Here is a 21,292-nt window from a genome sequence, read left to right as displayed (position 1 = left end):
TCCGCGTTGTACTCACAGGCCACCTGGACCTCGGTTTGCCGCTGGAGCAGAGCGCCCATCCGGTTACGCACGATGCAGCGGTAGAAGCCGGCGTGGGTGCGGTCCAGGCTGGTGATCATGTACCTGGGGGCAGACGAGACAGCCAGTGAGCAAGTCGGGCAGCTCCAGGGATGCAGAGGTCAAACCAGGGTCAGAGGGCAGAGGTCGCCACATCACCCTCTTCCATAATGAAAGGTGCCAGGGAGCCCTTGGCTCTACCATGGGGGTCACAGAAGGGTCCTTATTAATAAGAGGTCCCTCCCAAAGGCTTTTGCTCAGCTGCCCAGGAAGGAGCCTGCACTTTCCCAAGGACGGGAGATGCTGTCCCTGAGCCTTTGACTGTGGCCGTGACCAGGCCTCCCAGGACTGTTTTGGGTCTGTTGGAGGCTACTGTCCTCCCCTGCCTGTGACCTGCATGACTGAGAAAGGTGGGGTCATTTTCTTTAGCCTGGACCAGGGATATGCTATAAATGTTAACTTAAATGGATGCTTTAAAGCAGAAACTAACACACCATAGTAAAGCAATTATACGCCAATAAAGATGTTAAAATAAATAAATAAATGGAGGCAAGGAAATTTACGTTTTCCCAAACGCTTTGCATCATTCCATGCTTAGAGTTGCAGACAGCTCCACTGAAGCTCTGTGAAGGGAGGGGCAAAGCCGTCTGGGTAGGGCAGGTTGGCTTTCTGTCCGTGTGGGCCCTGGGGCCAGAATGCGTGAATCCAAGGAGGCTCTAGGGTGTATCCTGCTTTGGGAGCACGTCACTGGCCCGAGTGCTGCAGGGTCTGGTGTTGGGGGGAGGGCGGGGGGGAGAGCAGGTGTGCGGGGCGCTAACCTGGCTGGGAGGAAAGGAGGAGGCCTGGCAGGTCAGTGCAAGGAACTTCTGACAGCGAGACACGGCAGATGACGGGTGCTCTCTGGTATGGAGGGGGCTAGTTCCCCTAGCACCCATCTCGTGATCACCTTTCTGATCCTTGGGCAGTGAATGGCCCGGCAGGGACTTCTGAGGATCCAGGGGCTTGTGCCTAGGAGACCTCCCCTGCCCTTGGGTGTCCTAGGTTTTGCCAGCTGACTTGGTGAACAAGCTTACTGCCACCTGCTCCCAGGCTATGCCAAACCTGGGACACAGCAACCTCATTTGTACGATTTGCCAAGTTTTCTTTTACGTGAGTTCTAGACAGTGTCCATCAGCATCTCAGAATGATGAAACAACTACCACTTTCTGAGCACCACCTATGCTTCAGACGCTGTGTTCAGTACTTTTCATTCATTTCATTTCTTTTTTTTTTTTGGCTGCGCCACGTGGCTTGTGGGATCTCAGTTCTCTGACCAGGGATCGAACCTGGGCTCCTGGCAGTGAAAGCGCTGAGTCGTAACCACTGCACCACCAGGGAATTCCCTTCATTCATTTCTTTATTTCACACAGCAGTTCCCGGACTACTGGATATCATGGACCAGTAACAATTAAAGAAATGGGGCCAGACATAAGATTGTCTTACTTACGGCCAAGTAAGGCCATTAAGACCAATCGACCAAAAAGCAAACTGGGAAACAATCAAGCAACCAATAAAACTAAAAAAAGATACAGGCATGGAGAGAAAAAGGAACAGAAATGGTCAGTATTTTATCTGGACATTTTTGAGATCACAAAAAAAGAAATGTAACCTCAGCATCCAAGCAATTTTAACACATTTTAAACTGAAATTTTATGCCGCATCCACGACACTAGCTTCCCTTTTCTCATTTGATGTGGACAGGTGCAAAATGTCGTGGGTCTGAATTTGAGAGTCTTTCGCCTAATCTCCCTGCTAATGCTATGGAGGCAATACTTTTATTAGCTCCCCCTCCCCATTTTAGAGGTGAGGAAATTGAGGTTCAGAAATGTCACATCATTGGCCTGTGGTCTCACAGGCAGTAAGAGGCGGGGCCAGGGTCCCAAAGAACCTTTCGGACTCCAAGGCCAGCTGCTAACCTGTTCAACACGGACATCCTACCCCAAAGGGCCCCACCTTCCATCCTGGGACTGCACGAGCCCCAGACTCACGGGTGGCTGTGTGCCAAGCCTGCTCTGGCTCTGCATTAATATCCAGAACCTTCTGGCTCTTATCTCTGCCACCGGCTGTCCTTCGTTACTATGCATAGCGTGGTGATGGGGAGATAGCGGGTACCCAGGCTCTGGCAAATTTCCTATTCTCCCTCTATTCCGTCCTCAAGCCCATCACAGGCTCTCTTGTCTCTGCCCCATCACTCTCTGGGAGGTGGGGGGACAGCTTTGGGTAAACTGTTTGGGTCTTAAAAGTGATGGGGTGACCCAAGAGGAAGATGGAAGGAGATTGGCTGGAAAAGCTCTCTATCTTTGAAAATGGAATCAGATATTATTAAAAAGCATCAGGGAGAGGAAAATGCACAGCAATGGCCAAACAAAAAAGATGCTCGGCCTCTGTCACAGTGAAAGAAAGTCCCATCAAAAACAAGACAATATTCACGTATCAGATTGCCAAAAATTTTCTTGTATGATTACACCCATGGCAAGAGTGAGAGGGTAGGGAGGCTGACCTCAGATCGGCTGATGAAAGTGTAAATTGGTCCAGCCTTTGGGGCAGAATCGATCAAAGTAGGAATATTCCAGTCTTTTGACCCAGAGGCTGTACTCCAGGGAGCTGGTCTTTCAGATGTACTTGCAAAAATGTGACAAAAGGGCTTCCCTGGTGGCGCAGTGGTTGAGAGTCCGCCTGCCGATGCAGGGGACGCGGGTTCGTGCCCCGGTCCGGGAAGATCCCATGTGCCGCGGAGCGGCTGGCCCCGTGAGCCATGGCCGCTGAGCCTGCGCGTCCGGAGCCTGTGCTCCGCAACGGGAGAGGCCACAACAGTGAGAGGCCCGCGTACCGCAAAAAAAAAAAGTGACAAAAAGCAGGTATGAGGATGTTCACTCTGGCTTTGCTTGTAATGACAGAGACAAACGAACAAAAACCAGAAGCAGCCATCAAAACTGTTCTGTCTCATCCATCAAAAATGGAATTGAATCGACTAATGATGCTGTAGCCACAGAATGAACGAAGAACACCTGTATGGGATGAGACAGTCTCCAAGATGCACAAAGCATGGAAAGGAAGTCGAAGCTGGAGACGGCGATGTTTATGGAAATTAAAAACACGAGAAATAAGCCAAATAGTATCACAGCCGAGTTGTCAGGGACACGAGAGATACAATATTCTTATCACTTGATAAGTTGTTGTTTACTGATACAGGCTACCAAGCCCTGAATCTAACGTTTAGGATCATGCAAATCGACCCAATAAAAAGAACAGTGTAAGTGTTATGATACCATGCAGGTAAACTGGAATAGTACATATTTGTATATATCTGCACATGTATAACGATACCCTCCAGCATGGACATAAGATGTTTTCCAGATGGATACTCCAAAACATGGGATCTGCCTTTTGGGAGAGGTATTAGGAACGCAGAAGGAGGGAAACGTCTACTTTTCGATTTTATGTCTTTCTACGCCATCAGAATGTTCTTTATCGTACGCATATGTTGTTTTTATTTTAAAAATAAAATTAAAAAATGCACTTTGAGCATATAGTGTCAGGATATGTTATAAAAAAGACACCAGGGACTCGCTGGATCTGGGTTTGTTTGCTGATGTCAGTAATGTGTGGTGAAATTTCAACTTTAATAAAAGTTGATTTCTGCAGAAAGCTCTAGATCATTTGCTTCAGCCAGGAAGCCCCAGGCCCCATCTGGGGCCCCGAGGAAGGCCAGCTGGGTGCAGGTCTGCCCCACCCTGAGGTCAGTAGAGGAGGCCTGGCTCTGGGCCTCCCCTCGGCCCCCACTGTGGGGAGGTGGGCATCCTTGTCTGAGCATCCTTGGCCGGGCAGAGAGCAGGGTGCAGCCCCCCTCCCTGGGCTGTCTCTGGCATTCCCCTCCCTGCCTGGGAGCACTATTTTTGGCTTGTAGGCAACTGTTCTATCATCTCACACCAGTCAGAATGGCCATCATCAAAAAATCTAGAAACAATAAATGCTGGAGAGGGTGTGGAGAAAAGGGAACACTCTTGCACTGCTGGTGGGAATGTGAATTGGTTCAGCCACTATGGAGAACAGTATGGAGGTTCCTTAAAAAACTACAAACAGAACTACCATATGACCCAGCAATCCCAATACTGGGCATATACCCTGAGAAATCCAAAAGTCAAAAAGAGTTATGTACCAAAATGTTCATTGCAGCTCTATTAACAATAGCGCGGAGATGGAAACAACCTAAGTGCCCATCATCGGATGACTGGATAAAGAAGATGTGGCACATATATACAATGGAATATTACTCAGCCACAAAAAGAAACGAAATTGAGCTATTTGTAATGAGGTGGCTAGACCTAGAGTCTGTCATACAGAGTGAAGTAAGTCAGAAAGAAAAAGACAAATACTGTATGCTAACACATATATATGGAATTTAAGAAAAAAAATGTCATGAAGAACCTAGGGGTAAGACAGGAATAAAGACACAGACCTACTGGAGAACAGACTTGAGGATATGGGGAGGGGGAAGGGTGAGCCGTGACAAAGCGAGAGAGAGGCATGGACATATATACACTACCAAACATAAGGTAGATAGCTAGTGGGAAGCAGCCGCATAGCACAGAGTATCTGCTTGGTGCTTTGTGACCGCCTGGAGGGATGGGATAGGGAGGGTGGGAGGGAGGGAGACGCAAGAGGGAAGAGATATGGGAACATATGTATAGGTATAACTGATTCACTTTGTTATAAAGCAGAAACTAACACACCATTGTAAAGCAATTATACCCCAATAAAGATGTTAAAAATAAAATAAAATAAAATAAAGTAACCCTTCTGCCCACTGCCTTTCCTACCAGGGAAACCCGCTTCGCTCCACCCAGATCGCCTCACAGGCAGGTGGAAGAGGCAGCTGGCCAGCATCTCAGTTTGCAAATCCAGGGCAGCCAGCGCTGTGAGCATGCAAGCATCTGAGATAATGACAGTGACAGCTCAGTATCCCCCCCACAGTGCTCCCTCCTGGGCCCTCAGGACGCACTTAGCCTACAGCTCTATCTGTGCCACCCGCCTGTGGCTGCCGGCCTGGCAGGAAAGTGGATGAGCCCAGCCCTGTCCAGGTCCCTTCCAGAGGCAGGGGGATGGCTGAAATGCCCTGTGCAGGAGGGTGCACTTGTGATCGCCCAAGACAGAGCCTGGTACTGGAGAGCGTGCTGAGGCTTCTGATGTAGGGAAAATTAAGCTTGATTTTCGCTTCTGCACTTTCTTAGGAGTGTGGCCTGGTCAAGTTATAGAACCTTGCAAGCCTCAGTCTTCTCATCTGTAAAATGGGGACAATAATGGCCACCTTTTTTAAAAATTGAAGTATAGTGGATATACAATATTATATAAATGACAGGTGTACGATATAGTGATTCACAATTAAAAAATTTTTTTTGGTACGCGGGCCTCTCACTGCTGTGGCCTCTCCCGTTGCAGAGCACGGGCTCCGGACGCGCAGGCTCAGCGGCCATGGCTCACTGGCCCAGCCGCTCCGCGGCATGTGGGATCTTCCCGGACCGGGGCACGAACCCGCGTCCCCTGCATCGGCAGGTGGACTCTCAACCACTGTGCCACCAGGGAAGCCCGTGATTCACAATTTTTAAAGGTTATACTCCATGTACAGTTATTATAAAATATTGGCTATATGCCCCATGTTGTACAATATATCCTTGTAGCTTATTTCTCACCTAATAGTTTGTACCTCTCGCTTCTCTACCCCTATACTGACCCTCCCCCCGTTCCCTCTCCCACGGGCAACTGTTTTCTATAGCTGTGAGTCTGTTTCTTTTTTGTTATATTCACTAGTTTTGTTATATTCACTATTTTTTAGATTCCACATATAAGTGATGTCATACGGTATTTGTCTTTCTCTGACTTTACTTAGCATAATGTGGTCCAAGTCCATCCATGTTGCTGCAAATGGCAAAATTTCACTCTTTATGGCCGAGTAGTATTCCATTGTGTATATATGTGTATATATATATATATATATATATATATATATATATACACCACATCTTCTTTATCCATTCATCTATTGACGGACACTTAGGTTGTTTCTATAATGGATGTCCGGGCTGTAAGTCCTGGACTTAAGTCCTGGCACACGGCAGGTGCTGCACAAATGCTTGTCACACGAGGGAGCAAATATATGAGCAAATATATGGCGGGGAGTGGAAGGTAGTGGGGTGAGGTCGGGAGGATCAGAGAGGAAGATGAAGGGGGCGAGCAGGACCCTGTTCCCACCCGCGTGAGGATCCGGTAAGGGCTCCATACCAAGCATCAGGGGACCCCAGATACCCTGGCAAATTCTTCGGCTTCCCCGTGGACATGTCCCAGCCACCCACGAAGGATCTGCCACACCCGTCGGTTTCCTCATCCTTCTTCCTGGGCTGCCCCCTTGGCCTCTTGGTCCCAGGGAAACTCTCTTCACCAGCCTGACCGCCTAACCTCTCTGTCACCTGTTTGTACCCTCGTCCTGGCTGACCTGCCATCTCGTCCTCCATCCAATGAAGAACAGGAGCAGGGGTGTAGCTCCAGGAGATGGGAACACCTGGATTCACCTGCCTCTATGTCCCCCGCAAAGGAGCGCTGATTTACTGATTTATTATAGGAAAGATATTCCTGGAACTCAAAATTCAAAGAATAAAAGAAGAAGTACACAGTACACATCTCTTCCATCCCTGTCCCACAGCTGCCTGGTCATTCCCAGCTCCCAACACACACACACACACATACACACACACACACACACACACACACACACACACGGAGGAAATCACTGTTAGTTTCTTGAGTATCTTTTCAGAATTCTTAGGCGAACGCAAGCAAGTGTAAATTCATAAGGTGAAGAATCTCCTGGATGGAAGAAGCTTGGCTTTCCCCCAGTCAGAGGGCGCAGGTGGTGGAGAGAGAGCCTTGGGGGCCAGGGTGGAAAGAAAGGGAGACACACAAGAACCCACACTGTCTGCTTTGCTCATCACAGGGGCCCTGATTTAACCTGCGGGACCCCGGTGGCACAGTCCCCTCCTCCGAGATGAAGGGCTGGGCTCACGGTGGGGGGCCCATGACAACAATGCCGGGCGGAGCCGGGACAGATAACTGGAGTTTTAGAGACCCAAGACGCACAGGGGAGAAAATAACTGCCTAATAAACGTGGCGTCTTCAGCGTACGAGGAAACGCACAACGCCCTTTTTGGTTCGAGTCCTTGAGTGTCCCAGTTGATACTTAAAATGATTCTTACTCACATTAAATAAGATATTTCAATTCCACAAAGCTGTCAGGAGCTGATGCGGACACCAGAACTAACAGGCACACTCTCCTCGTGTTGTCCTCGTTAATGAGTCAGACGCCAGAGATGGACGTGCGATGCTCACGGTGGGAGGGGAGCTGAGGGGGACGGGTGCATGGGCACACGTGTGTACTCCCACCCCTGCGCACACACAGCCCACACACATATTCACGCACACATGTATGTGTATGCATACACGTGCAACCCATACCCACAAACTTACACACACGTGTGTACTCATCACACCAACGTACACTCACGCACACGTACACACTCACCCGCGTGCACGCACACTCATGCAAGGCACACACTCGGGTATGCACACGCACATACGTACACGCCTACAAGCCACGCGTGCGCACTCCTGCACACACAGTCACACCTGTGCACAAGGGCAACACGCCCAGGTGAACACACGTCCCTGGCCGCGCCCATCCGAGGTCACCCAGGTGCACCCAGCCCAGTTCCAGGCCCCTCCCCACTCCTGCCCTCACATGGAGGCCACAGACACTCACTTAGATGCACCCAGGAGAGCGACAGCCACTGCCAGGCAGGTACCCTCCCACCCAAGCCTCACCTTCCAGGGTCTAGGTGGCCCTCAGGACACAGATTTCTGAAACAGTGGCCCCCTGGCTTGTCCTAGGGCTTTTCTCTCCAAAGGCCCTGCATGCGGGAGGGGCAGCACTGAGGTCTGGGGGGAACAGAGCTTCTGCAACCAGGCCCCCTCCCTGGGCTCTATGGCTGAGGCATGAGCCCTCTGCCACCCGCCCACCGGGCCTCTGCTCCTCAGTGACCTGTGCTCGGGGAGGGCGGGCAGCAGGGACCGCCCACAAGCACTGCTGTAGGTGTCCCCGCGGACGGCTGGGCAGCTGAGTGCAGGGGGCCCCGGCCTCCTCCCCTCTTCCCACGGGCTTTCAGGCAACGGCGAGGCACCAACTCCAGGACGTGTTTGTGCCCGTGTGTGTGTCTTCAGAGGCGCCTCTGTCTACATCAGGGGTACAGCTGCCCCACGAACAGGCCACCGAGGTGCTGGCAGGCTGGACGTGCACCCCATCCTGTGGATTTGCTCTTGCAGAGATTCTTCAGGAAAGAAGACAGAACTCTGTCCAGGGTGATTTAAAGGGGAAAGTACAGGCACCAGGTAATAATAGTAATAACGTACCTTTACGTAACTAACATAATTATTAGTGTGAGAAATGTCCCCGTTCTGAGGGCTTTAACATGCGTCAGCTCAGTTAATCTCACAATACTGTAGGAGACTCACGCTAACAGAAACCTCAGTTTATAGATGAGAACACTGGGACTCAGAGTGATCAAGTAACTTGCCTCAGGTCACACAGCTAATAAGTACCTAGTAGCCTGGACAGTCCACACAAAGAGAAGACGAACCTCAACTGGACCATACCTGACAGCTTGGGGTCTCTCCTTGAAGAAGGGTCATTTTGGCCATCTACACTCTCCCCCTCACACACAGACAGACCGTGGATGACAGAGGGAAGAGGGGTGTTCCTGAGAATTTAGTCTAGGGCCTGTTAAAGAGGACGCTATTGTTAAGAGTAACAACCTAGTAACAGCGGAGACCCAGGGGAGGGGCTTGGCTGCTCTGGGTAACTCTTTAGCGGGACTTTTGGCTTTGGAAGGTGGTCAGGTCTGAGGGGGCTCAGGACCGGTGCTAAACTGTTGTGTGTGATGGTCCCCGGAGTGCCGAGTCTTCCCTTGTCAGCAGTGCTGAGGATCCTGAACTCATGGGGGTGGCGGAGGGGAGAGAGAAAGAAAGGGATGGAGGGAGGGAGAGAGAGAGAGAGACATAGAGAGAGACAGAGACAGAGAGACACACAGAAACAGGAAGGGGAGACAGAGAAACAGACAGAGAGGGAGAGAGACAGAGAGGAGAGAGAGGGGAAGGGCCCACCGCCCTGCACAGGGAGTAGATGGGGCCTGAGGACCGCAGGTCCTCCTGGGGGGCTGGCAGGGCAATTCAGGAACCCAGATGTCTGTTCTCTTTTAAGCCGTTTCCATCCTGGGTTGTAAGTCCCCTCCCACACCTTCAGTCAGAGTCCTTTCCGCACACAACCGGCTTCTGCTAACAGGGCTTTGGGGATGGAAGGGAGCCGCCATGCTCCCGCTGGATGAGGGGGTCCTGGGGGGCGCCCAGGAGCAGAGCGGGAGCTGGCGAGGTGGCAGGTGAGGCCCAGGACAGGTAAGACCGTGCTCAGAGTCCTGGGAAGGCAGGGGGCGCCCTGGGCTCTTCCCCACACAGCGTGCAGACATTTGTGTAGCAAAGAAGGCGAAGGCCCTTGGAAGCCGGCGGCGGGGTGCGGCGCTTGGGCACGCTGGGTGCCCCCCGCCCCTGGGAGGCTGCAGGGTGGGTGGAGGGCTGTACCGCAGTGGACGGAAGGGGGAGGAGCCCCTGCCTCTGATGACAGAACATGGGGGATAAAGTGATGCTGGGTCCAAGATGCGGGTCTACGCACCCCTCCTTTCTGCTTCAACTCACCCCCTCACCGGTGGACAGGGGTGGCAGGAACTTTTCGAGCACTGGGTCCCCCCGGCCACGGTGCAGGGGGTGAGCAGAGGCGCGGGGGCACAGGCCCTGCTGCAGCATCCGGGGACAGCCGGGCATCGGGCCTCGTAGAGACCCCGCCCCCAGGGAGTACAAAGCTCCCCTTTGGCCCCAACTCTACCAAACTCCCAGTAGTTTCTAATGAAAACAAGCCACTGTCACCTCTCCACGTGCCTCTCCTCAGCCCGCAGGGAACGTCTCTGGTTTCAGCTCGCGTGTTGCATCCAGGAAGCCTTCCGGAATCTCCTCTGGGCTACCCCAGGGTTGCCCCTGCCAGACCTGGTGCGCGTGTCACGATTTAATGTTCTATGTACTTGTATGTGTGTCCCTGAGGCCAGGTCTCGTGTATTGGCATCACGCTCCTTGAGTATCATTCCTAGAATAACACGTGCTTCAGTGAACACCCTCTGGATGAGTGAATGAAACAGCCGGTACTGAAGGCCAGATCATGCCCCCAAAGGTGTCCACATCCTACTTCCCAAAGCCTGGGAATATTTTACCTTACAGGGTATGATGGTTGAATTGGGTACCCCCAGAAGACATGTTGAAGTCTAACCCCTAATACCTGCGAATGTTACCTTATTTAGAAATAGGGTCTTAGCAGATGTGATCAAGTTCAGATGAGGTCAGGAGGGTGGGCCTTGATCCAATATGAATGGTGTCCTTCTAAGAAGAGACACAGACACACAGGGAGAAGGCCATGCGGTGACAGAGGCAGAGACTGGAGGGATGCAACCACAAGCCAAGGATGCCAGGATTACTGCAACACCAGAAGCTGGAAGAGGGGCATGGAATGCATCTCCTCAGAGCCTTCAGAGGCAGCGATCGTGGCCGTATGAGCTTCCAGAAGGAACGCAGCCCTGCTGACACCTTACTCTTAGGACCTCTGAGCTTGAGAACTGTAAGAGAACTCATCTACATTAAGTCACAAAGTTTGCAGTTATTTTTTACAGTGGCAGGTCTCCTCCAGGTGGGGGATGGAGCGGGAGCCACGGAAAGTCTCTGTGACAGTGTGGGAGGGCTGAGAGGGTGGGGGATGAGGACGGATGTGGTCCGTTCTCTGCAGACCACCGGAGGGCTGGGGCTGAGCTGAGCTGGATGCAGCGCTGCCTGAAGGTGGCTGCTCAGGTGGGACACAGCCTGTGGGCTTGGACGACCGCCTTCTGATGGGCGGTTCGTTTCAGGAGCAGAGATGATGCAGGGCCTCCCCTCCCTGCTGCCCCTGTACTCCCCGCTCAGCCGGGAAAGCCATGAGGCTCCGACTGATCCCGGGGCCCATAGTCAATGAGAGGGACGACCACTGACACCGAGAGACGGTCCTGGCTCAGATTGGTGTGGGGGGAGGGTGTCTGCCCGCCCTGTGACCTCTGGTCGATTAATTGCCTTCAGGGAACAAGGAAAAGGACTTCACTAAGGATTTCCATCAGCCGGGAGATCCCAATAGACCTTGGGTGAGACGACAGGGAGGGGGAGGCCTGGGAGGAAGCTGAGGGGCCTGAAAGGGCGGGGGGTGGGCGGACTGCCGCTGCTGGGGAGTAAGCAAGGTTCCTCCCTCTGATAACAGCAGTCACAGCAGCATCGGGTTCTGAGCATACACTTGACAGCCGTTGTCTGGTTCGTTCCCACATTTACCGAGGCAGAGGGCTGGGGGAGGGACTCCTATCCCATAGTAGCCGGGGACCAGGGCTCAGAAAGGTTGAGCAAGTTGCCTGAGGTCACCCAGCTTGAGGGCAGCAACTCGAGATTCAATTGCAGGCCCATCCGACCCCAAACATGTCCCTGCCCCACACCCACCCCCTGGCCTGTCCGGGGGCTCTGCAGAGCTCTCTCCTCACACCCCAGAAACAGATGCCTCACAGGCGCTGCCCAGACCTTGACCTGACCCAGGAGCGCCCCTCAGAGAGATTCGCCTGCTGCCCGAGAGGTCAGGGTAGTGAGGTCTGGGGATCATTTTGCAAAGTGGCAAGTGACACGGGACATCACATTTTATCACAGGGAGCATAGAGGGATGAAGAGACAGAGAAGGCAACACTTGTCCAGGGCGCAATGAGTTAAAACTTACAGAGGTGCCCGTTTGGATTTTTTAAAAAAATGACTGGGAAGGAAGAAAGCCTGAGTTTGAGGTTATTTTACAAAAATCATAAAGAAAATAAAAAGACAGACAGGAGGGTGAGGGTGGACGTGTCACCTCCCGTTTTGCTCACAATGACGCTCTAGAATCTTCCCCACTGCTCCCTGCTTTCTCCACCTCTGGGGGGCAGGGCGGGGGGAAGCCCTTCCATCTGCTCTCCAGGCTTCAGGGCCCACGGGGCCGCTGTGTCCAGGCTCCTGGCACCTGGCTGAAATTCCACGTGATCCCTTTTCAAGCCATCAGAAAGAAAGCAAATTAAAACAAGGCAATAAAGAGCCTGCATGGAAACCGGCCTCATGGAAGCAAGTTGCCTGTGCTTTGTGGCCTAATGGCTTTGCTTACTGCCCGCTCTCCCCAGCCTGCCGTGTGTCTGGGTGTCCACGGGAGATGCTGCTTTTAATGACCTCTTAGCCCCAGGGGGAGTGGGCGAGAGAGCAGCCTCTTAATCACACCTGCCCAGGTGCAGAGGCCAAGGAGGCTTTAACCTCCACTGTAGCCCTGCTGTGAGAGGCCCAGCTTGTTTGGGGGGCACTGGGGCATCTGGGGGTGCATCTGTCCTCATCCCCCACCTACTGACCCCTCCAACACCGTCCAAGTGACTTTTCCTGGCCCTGGCTCCGTCCCCAACCTGGAGGAGACCTGGCTGTATGAGTTTCCTACAGCTGCTGTAACAGATAGTCACAAACTTTGTGACTTAAAACAATACAAAGTATTCTCTTACAGTCCCGGAGCTCAGAAGTCCTGAAATCGAGGCAGGGGTGCGTTCGTTTTGGAGCCTTTAGGGGAGGAACCTTTTCCTTGCCCTTCCCAGCTCCAGGAGGCAACCTGCCTTCCTTGTGGCTCCTGGGCCTGCATCACTCCAGCCTCTGCTGTTCTCCTCACATCTCCCTCCCTCACTCTGACTCTGCTGCCTCCGTCTCAAAAGGACCCTTAGGATCACATTGGACCCACAGGGTAACTCAGGTAATTTCCCCGTCACAAGGTCCTTCCCGTAATCCCAGCTTTAAAGCCTGTGTTACCATCTGCAAGAGTTTGCCAGAGCCAGGTGCCACACACTGGGCATCTTAAAACCTCAGACATTTCTTCTCTCACAGTTCTGGGGGCCAGAAGCCTGAAATCCAGGTGGCAGCAGGGCCACGCTCCCTCTGAAAGCTCTAGAGAAGGAGCCTTCCACGCCTCTTCCAGCTTCTGGAGGCTCCAGGAGCTCCTTGGCTTGTGGCCGCATCACTCCCATCTCTGCCTCTGTCTTTACGTGGGCTCCTCTGCTGTGTCTCCGTCTCCACCTACCATCTCCTCTCTGTGTCTCTCCTCTTATAAGGACACCACTGCAGTGTGATGTCATCTTAACTAATTACACCTGCAACGAGCCCATTTCCAAATATGGTCATATTCTGAGGTCCTGGGGGTTTGGACTTCAACATCTGTTTTGGGGGACAGGAGGAGGGCTGGCGGAGGCTGTGGGGAGTGGAAGGCAGAAAGGCTTTTGGGAGGTGGTCCTGTCCAAGGCAAGACATATAGGGGGAAGGCAAGCCTGGGTGAGGGGTGCCAGGCATGACGAGTAGATATCAGAGACAGAGAGAGAGAGAGAGATTCCTGGGACCGTGAGGATTTGGGACTTTTCTCCGAAGGACAGTAGGGATTTGCTGAGGGTGTTAAGCAGGGGTGTAAAACAGAGGTTGGCCAACTACGGCCCACGGGCCAAATCTACATCCCATCGCCTGTTGTACGGTGGGCATACTAAGAACAGTTTTTATATTTTTAAATAGTTGAACGAAATCAAAAGGAGAGTCCTGTTGCAGGACAGGTGACAATGATATGAGATTCAAATTTCAGAGTCCGTAAATAAAGCTTTATTGAAACCCAGCCACGCTCATCGTGGACGAATTGACTGTGGCTACTCCTGCAATACGACCATGGAGTTGAAAAGCTGCAAAGGACCCTACGAGACCGCAAAGCCTAACACAGTCAGTATGTGGCCCTTTACAGAAGAGGGTTTGCCAACACTTGGAGTAAAGTAAGCAGATTTACTCTTTACAAACTCTGCTCCGATTACAGGGTGGATGACGAACTGGAGTTGGTCTAGGCCGTGGAGTGGGAGGACAGATGGGTCTTTGCCACAGACCAGGGTAGAGACAGCGGGGCTGACCAGGGAAGATGGAGCCAGGGAAGGTGGAGAGTGTCTGCCATGTTGGCCTCAGGAGGGAGCTGACTTGGGGGCAGTTTGCACAGGCACAGCTGGCTGAGAAATTGGGGGTAAGCAAGAGAAGAGTGCCGAGATTTGGGCCACGACAGAGCAGAATGGATAACAAGTAGAGAGTGGATGTGGGCAGAAGGAGGGGCTTCATTCTATTAAAGGTGGGAGAGACCTGAAAACGTCTACAAGTTGGTAGAAAGTTCGAGGGAGAAGTAGAGAGACGGGGTAAGTGATGGATCATACAGATCCTGCAGGAGTTGGGAGGATGGATCATTTGCACAGAGGAAGGACCATTGGAAGAGAAGCCGGGAGCGGGCATGGTTCACTGAGACAGGGCTCCGGAAGCAGGAGGGATTCCTCACAGTGGCTTCTCGTTCCTCCAGGGAAGGGGGTGAGGGAAGGGGTGTGGGCTGGGTGGTGTGTCTGGAGGGAAGGTGGAGGATAAATACGCAGACATGGAAACTCCTGGAAGGCCCAGGTGAGGTGGTACAAACTAGTTTGTAATGGCGGCCCCCAAAGGCGCGTGGTATTCGCTATCAGGGCTCGGTGGCCTTACTTAGGGAGCAAGATGGGTGGAAAGCCAGAGTGACCCAGGGCTGGGGTTCTTCCAGGAAGCCGTAACAGATGGACCACAATGCCAGGGAGCTCAAGATACTGGCAAGATTGAGCCGAGATGATGATGTGACGTGTGGGCTGATTATGGACGATGGGGGCTGAGGGCATGAGGGCAAGAGGCTGGAGCTGGACCAGCGGCACGGGCAGAGCCTGCGGAACCAGGGCAGAGATGCAGGATCCCGAGCCCCAACCCGGCCCTGCTGAGGCCGGATCTGCATTTAAGATGTTCCCAGGGTGGAACCTTCCTACCCTGTTGCTGGGAATGTAAATTGGTGCAGCCACTATGGAGAACAGTATGGAGGTGCCTCAAAAAACCGAAAATAGAGTTGCCATATAATCCAGCAATTCTACTCCTGGGCATATATCCGGACAAAACTATAATTCGAAAAGATACACGCACCCAGACGTACACAGCCGCACAATTTACGAGAGCCAAGACATGGAAGCAACCTAAATGTCCATGAATAGAGAAATGGATAAGGAAGATGTGGTATATATATACACACACATATACCCACATATATACAGGAATATTAGCCATAAAAAAGAAATAATGCCATTTGCAGCAACATGGATGGACCTAGAGATTGTCATACTAAGTGAAGTAAGTCAGAGAGAGAAAGACAAATACCATATGATGTCACTTATATGTGGAATCTAAAGTATGATACAAATGAGTCCATTTGAGTTCAAATCAGTTCGGCATCTACAAAACAGAAACACTCACAGACGTAGAGAACAGACTTGTGGTTGACAAGGGGGAGGTGGGGTGGGGAGGGATGAATTGGGATTTTGGGTGAGCAGATGCAAACTATTACATACGGAATGGAAAAACAAGGTCCTACTGTAGAGCGCACTTCAATATCCTGTGATAAACCATAATGGAAAATAATATGGAAAAGAATATATATAACTGAATCACTTTGCTGTAGAGCAGATATTAACACAACATTGTAAATCAACTATACTTCAATAAAATAAATTGAAAAAAAAAAAAAGATGTTCCCAGAGTGATTCCTAAGTGCATCGCAGATGGAGACAAGGTCAAGGAGGTGGGTCTAGGACAGGTTCAGTGCGCGATGGGAGGGCGGTTGGGGTGTGTGGCCACAGAGCGGAAAGTCTGAATTTAACGTTTCAGACGTGACCATCCCACGCGAGGACAAGGGCCAGGGTGTGGGCTCCCCAGTCCTCAGTTTCCTCCTCTGTGAGATGACTCTGATTATTGTCTGATAATGAGACTGGTCATAGAGTCCCAAAGAATGACAGTCCTGCAGAACCCCACTTTGGCCTCGGATTTCCACTCCGATCCTAGCTGTGCTACTTGCCAATAAGCGAGGGATCTTAGACAAGAGGCCGAACCTCGTTAAGCCGGGGGCACCACTCCTGTGTAACGGGCAAAATAAGGGCGGCTGCTTTCCAGAAAATACGAGTAAGGACAGTTCTGCTCTAAGGCTTGTTTTGAAAACATGCATTTGTTCCGATGCCATTGATATGTCAGGGAACAATCGGCGCGTAACTTGAGTTTTGCATCTGCTGTGTGTGCTTCAGTCCGCAAGAAACACCAGGTAAACCCAGAAACCCGCACGCAGCTGAACGGAGCTGCAGAGTTACCACAGTCTGCACACCCGGGAGATCGCATCTCCCGTGTGTGTGACGAGCTCACCCACCCACATCTGGTCTTACAACTCTCCTTTCCATTGCAGACAACCCTCCTTCCACCCTGCACAATAACTCACCGGCTGCAACCCACCGATGCCCACTTTCACTAGCAAATTTCAGGCCCTTCAAAAAAGGCCAAGTACCATACTTATTGTAGTCTTTACGCATTTCTAAACCACTGAATGTTCGCGAACCTGAGCAATCATCCTCATTATTCTCCTCTCTTTTTTTACATACCCCTAATGAAGTTTTTAAAAAAAATAAATGTATTTATTTATTATTTATTTTTGGCTGAGTTGGGTCTTCGTTGCTGTGCGCGGGCTTTCTCTAGTTGCGGCAAGTGGGGGCTACTCTTCGTTGTGGTGCGCGGGCTTCTCAATGCGGTGGCTTCTCTTGTTGCAGAGCACTGACTTCAGTAGTTGTGGCACGCGGGCTTCAGTAGTTGTGGCACGTGGGCTCAGTAGTTGTGATGCACGGGCCTAGCTGCTCCGTGGCATGTGGGATCTTCCCGGACCAGGGCTCAAACCCGTGTCCCCTGCATTGGCAGGCTGATTCTTAACCACTGCGCCACCAGGGAAGTCCCCCTAATGAAGCTTTTGAGGGTGGCTCCCTCACCCCATTTCCCCCATTAGCCGTGTGGTTTCTACTGCATGATTTTACACAGCGCGGTGACTTTTGCAAACGTTTTATACCTCATTTTAGCAGAACTGACTGCCCAGTGCTTAGCTCGGGGTCTGACATTCAACATGCACTCGAGAAATGTGTCTTGATGTGTTTGCCATCGTTATTAATCATTTGACCCAGAATGGAGTGCCCACAGTGATCCAGGCGCCGCGTGAGGCTCCGGGTGTCAACAGTGATAATAACAACCATAATAATAGCACGACCACCGTCTTCGTGGTATTGGGGTACCCTCAGCTCCTTACATTTAGATGAAATGTTACTGCTGCTGCCATACCTGCTTAGAAAGGCCCTGTTCCCCAGTCCCAGGACCAGTCCCTCATTTCCTTCAGCCAGCCCCCACCCGTTGGACATCTCAGAATCTCGGGGGACAGAAGGGAACAAGGACTTGCTCCTCTCAGGGCAGAAATGACTTTGCCGCGGTCCCTTTAATTACCACAAGGGATAAAAGCTAATTAATACTGAGGAGGGCGGGGCCGACGCGCATCCGGTGGGCACGGAGCGCAGGTGATACTGTGAACCCTCCAAGCTCTGCCCGACCAGCCCGAGCTTCCTGCATGGCTGAGTCCTGCTCCCTGGTCTTCACCGGACTGCCAGTTTCCCCAGGCCAGATGTTTGTGGGATTAATGAATGCTGATAAGGCTGGAGGATGCCCCGCTGTACCCCCGGGTTTCCCCCCAGCTTGCCCAGGCAGGTCGAGGGGAGCTGGGAAGAGGCCCCCCCTGGCCGTGCTGCAATGCCTGCTGTTGGCAGCTCGGGCAGGACGGGGTGTGTGGTGAGCTGCCCGTTCCCTTCCCGCCCAGCCCTGGCTCAGGGTCAGAACTGATGTCCTTCCTCTCTACCTGGGGCGAGGCTTCAGGTGGTGCTGCATCTCTCCTTTCCGAGTCCCAAGGCTCAAGCATCCAGGCAGGGAAGGTGTCCACTCCCCGAGCCCTCCCCTAGCTCCCGGCTCTGGGTTGCCTCTCCCTTTGGGAGAGTCTTGGCCACACTTCCACTGAAGTCAGAAAACAGGCACCAACAACTACTAGTGTCCAGAGCTGTGCTGGGCGGCTTGGGAGGCAAATGCTCTAGGGTGTGGTGGGCACAGGTGGAGAAGGAGGGTTTTGGACTGTCTGTGTATTTTACTTGCTGTGTGACCTCGGGCAAGTTGCCTAATCTCTCTGTGCCTCCATTTCCTCAACTACGAAATAGGAGTAATAGTAACAATTATAGTAAATAAACCAGGCAGTTCTAACCACTTTACATATGATAATGCATTTATTCCTCTTTAACTACCCTATGAGGTCAGAATTCATTTTATCCAAATTTGGCAGCTGAAAAAGATGAGGAAAACAAGGCACAGAGAGGCTAAGTAACTTGCCCAAGATCACACAGCCAGTTGGTGGCAGAGCCCCAGGAGGTGGCCCTAGATTCTGTGCTCTTTACCACGACACCATGGTCCCTACCTGAAGGCACATTGTGAGGACGCCATAATACCTGTCACGTGCTTATTAGGACAGGGCCTGGCATGAGGCATGTGGTAAGCACATGCCAAGAGTTAGCTGCCACTGGGATCATTCACGTTCTTCTTATTCGCTCAGCGTGTCCTGGGGGAAAGGAGTACTGCCCTAAGCCCCCTCTAACAGCCGCCTAATACCAGACCCAACGCTTCTGCTCAGCAAGTTAGCCTGGGCAGCCGTGTCTGCAGATGTCAGCAGGTGACGGAGGCCGCCCCGAGCCCAAGGGTCAGAGCCAGCCCCCCGCTTCTCTGTCCTTCCCGACATCTGCTCAGACCCTGGGCAGGGGGCCCCACAGACAAGCCCACTGGCCCAGACCGTTCTGGCCTCGGTCCAGCGCGACTCACCTCTGACCTCTGCCCATCCTCCCTGGGCTTTCCAAAGTCACCGGCAAAGGTGACTTCAGAGATACTTGGTGGAAGAGCTAGACCAGAACCGCGTTAATGGGGCCCTGGGGACCCGCCTGTGAGCCGCCATCTGGAAAAGGTGATCTGCGCGGGCTGCCGGGCACCGGCCAGACCTCGGTGGAGCTGGGAGCCTGAAGAGTGGGGCCCGAATGCTTTGCAGCCACTCCAGTGTGGATGTGGCGTCCACTCTCCCGTACATCTGGCCTGGCCTCGTGACTTGCCTTCACCCACAGAATGTGGTGGAACATTCCACAGCCCAGGCCTCAGGAGCCTTGCAGCGTCCACGACGGCCCTCTCAGACCACTGCCCCAGACCACCATGCCACAAAGGATGTTAAACCACAGGAAGAGAGACAGGCAGCCCAGCTGTCCCCACCGCGTCCAGCTCCCGCTGACCGCCCGCCGAATGCAACATCGTGAGAGCACGCAGGAGGGACCAGCACAGAAGCGACAAATCACGGCTGTCTAGGTGACTGAGGTTTGGGGTGGTTTTCTAGACGGCAGGAGGTAACTGACCAGAAGCTGTGGCAGAGGCCAGGCTGGGCGTCTCCTGTGGGCATGGTCCCTGCTCCTTGTATGCTCCCTAGGGGTCGAAGGTAAAGGAGTAGCTGCAGTGGCTGGAGCTTCTGGACGTGCTGTACTGTGTGCCGACCTCCAGGGACTGTGCCCTATCTCCTCTGGGGAGACTGTCTTTCTTGGGTACTATTCCCTGTTCTGCAGGCAGGAAGCCCCTCCCTGCTCCCTGCTCACGCTGAGCTGTAGAACTCTCCGGCATCTCCCAGCCCCCAGGGGCTGCTGGTTGGGGCTGTAACCCCTGCTCCCAACCCCCCACCCCTCCTCCAAGCCCACCCCCAGGAGGCTTTGCGCCCCAGGGGACTTGGGCAGCCGGCTGGGAGCAGACCTCTTCCTTGGCTAGGGTGGGAAGTTCAGAATCACAGAACCCCCGGCGCCCATCAGTCAGAAAGCAGAAAGTGGGTCACAGCAGAGACTCCTCAAGACACAGGGGAGAGACCACCTGAATCCTCCCACACTGAGAAATCCCATGAACGGGCCTGATGGGTCTCTGAGGGGTATGGGTGGGGAGAGGGGAGCCAGGTACCAAGTCAGCCCCCAGGAAGCAGGGGTCATTACCAACTCCCTAGGCATCTGTCTAGACCATTTGCCTGCCTGAGTGCAGAACAGTCAAGATTGAATTAGTTTTTGTGTCCTGGCTGAGAGCCAAGGTTGGGGGGGCTGCCTCCAGGAAGATCTGGGGAAGGGGGAGGAAAGAGAGAGGCTCTCAGGGCAACCTGGCATCTCCAGACCAGCTGTGTGAGGAGGGAGAATGAACATCTCATTTCCATGCATTGAAATCTCCCTCATGACAAACATATGTGCCTCTGCTGGGGACCACCTCCCATCCCTCCCCAAGGACCTTGGTCATCAGCACACGTCCACTGTCCTATGTCCATCTTTGCGCATTGGTTACCAGGGATTCGGGTTAAGTTTACATATGTCAATTTCGAGTGACAGATGATCAGACCCTTCCTGATTTGCATGTTAAGTTCCCTTGTGGTAGAAATAAATGGCCTCCGCTCCTCAGAGAGCAGATTTCCTCAGGAACCTCATCATGAAAGGCAGCGGCGATGCTTCACGTGCGTGATCTGTCTGCACGCTGCGGAGTCTGGGCGGACGTAGCCACCTGTCCCCAGGGCTGCCCGGATCAGAAAGTAGCAGGAGAGGAGGGGGAGAGAGGGTGTGGCTCATGTGTGCACACCTGTGTGTTCTAGACTGTTCCGTGTAGCGGGGCCACCAGCGGGTCTACGTCCCTTGCTCCAGCCCTGATTTGCAGCATGACCCTGGACGCGTCACTTTACCCCCTGGGCCTCAGTGTCTCCATCTATACAATGGGAGGCCTAGTAACATCCTCCTCCAACCACCCAGTGAGCGTTAAACTTAGTAACGAGGGCTCACGTGGGCCATGGATGGGCCCCCAGAGCTGTGCCAGTTGCACAAGTGTCAGTGAGGAGGCAGGGAGCAGCTCCTCCCTGCCTGCCCCAGCTTCAGGGGGAACCTACGGCTTCAGGGAAATGCCCTCCCTGCCCCACTCCCAAGGGTTCTCAGGGCTGTGAAGCCTCGGAGTGATGTTCTGAACCACGGGGACATCAAGAGGACGC

The 21,292-nt window shown here is 52.8% G+C and overlaps 1 protein-coding gene across 4 annotated transcripts in view; it reads right to left on the bottom strand.

The window, feature by feature from the left end:
- The window catches only part of SDK2 (sidekick cell adhesion molecule 2), a 264,644-nt gene that overhangs the window by 109,480 nt on the left and 133,872 nt on the right, over positions 1-21,292 (bottom strand). For 3 of the 4 annotated variants that reach the window (XM_032617353.1, XM_032617351.1, XM_032617352.1), the window contains exon 1: positions 17-120. In XM_032617353.1, coding sequence (XP_032473244.1) covers positions 17-119 — 103 coding nt within the window. In that variant the 5' untranslated portion in view covers position 120. Of the gene's footprint in view, positions 1-16; positions 124-21,292 lie in introns of those variants that run through there. The other variant, XM_032617354.1, reaches the window with a different exon arrangement.

Source organism: Phocoena sinus, chromosome 20 (assembly GCF_008692025.1).
Source record: "Phocoena sinus isolate mPhoSin1 chromosome 20, mPhoSin1.pri, whole genome shotgun sequence".
Taxonomy (NCBI): Eukaryota; Metazoa; Chordata; class Mammalia; order Artiodactyla; family Phocoenidae; genus Phocoena; species Phocoena sinus.
This window is presented reverse-complemented; position numbering and strand designations above follow the sequence as displayed.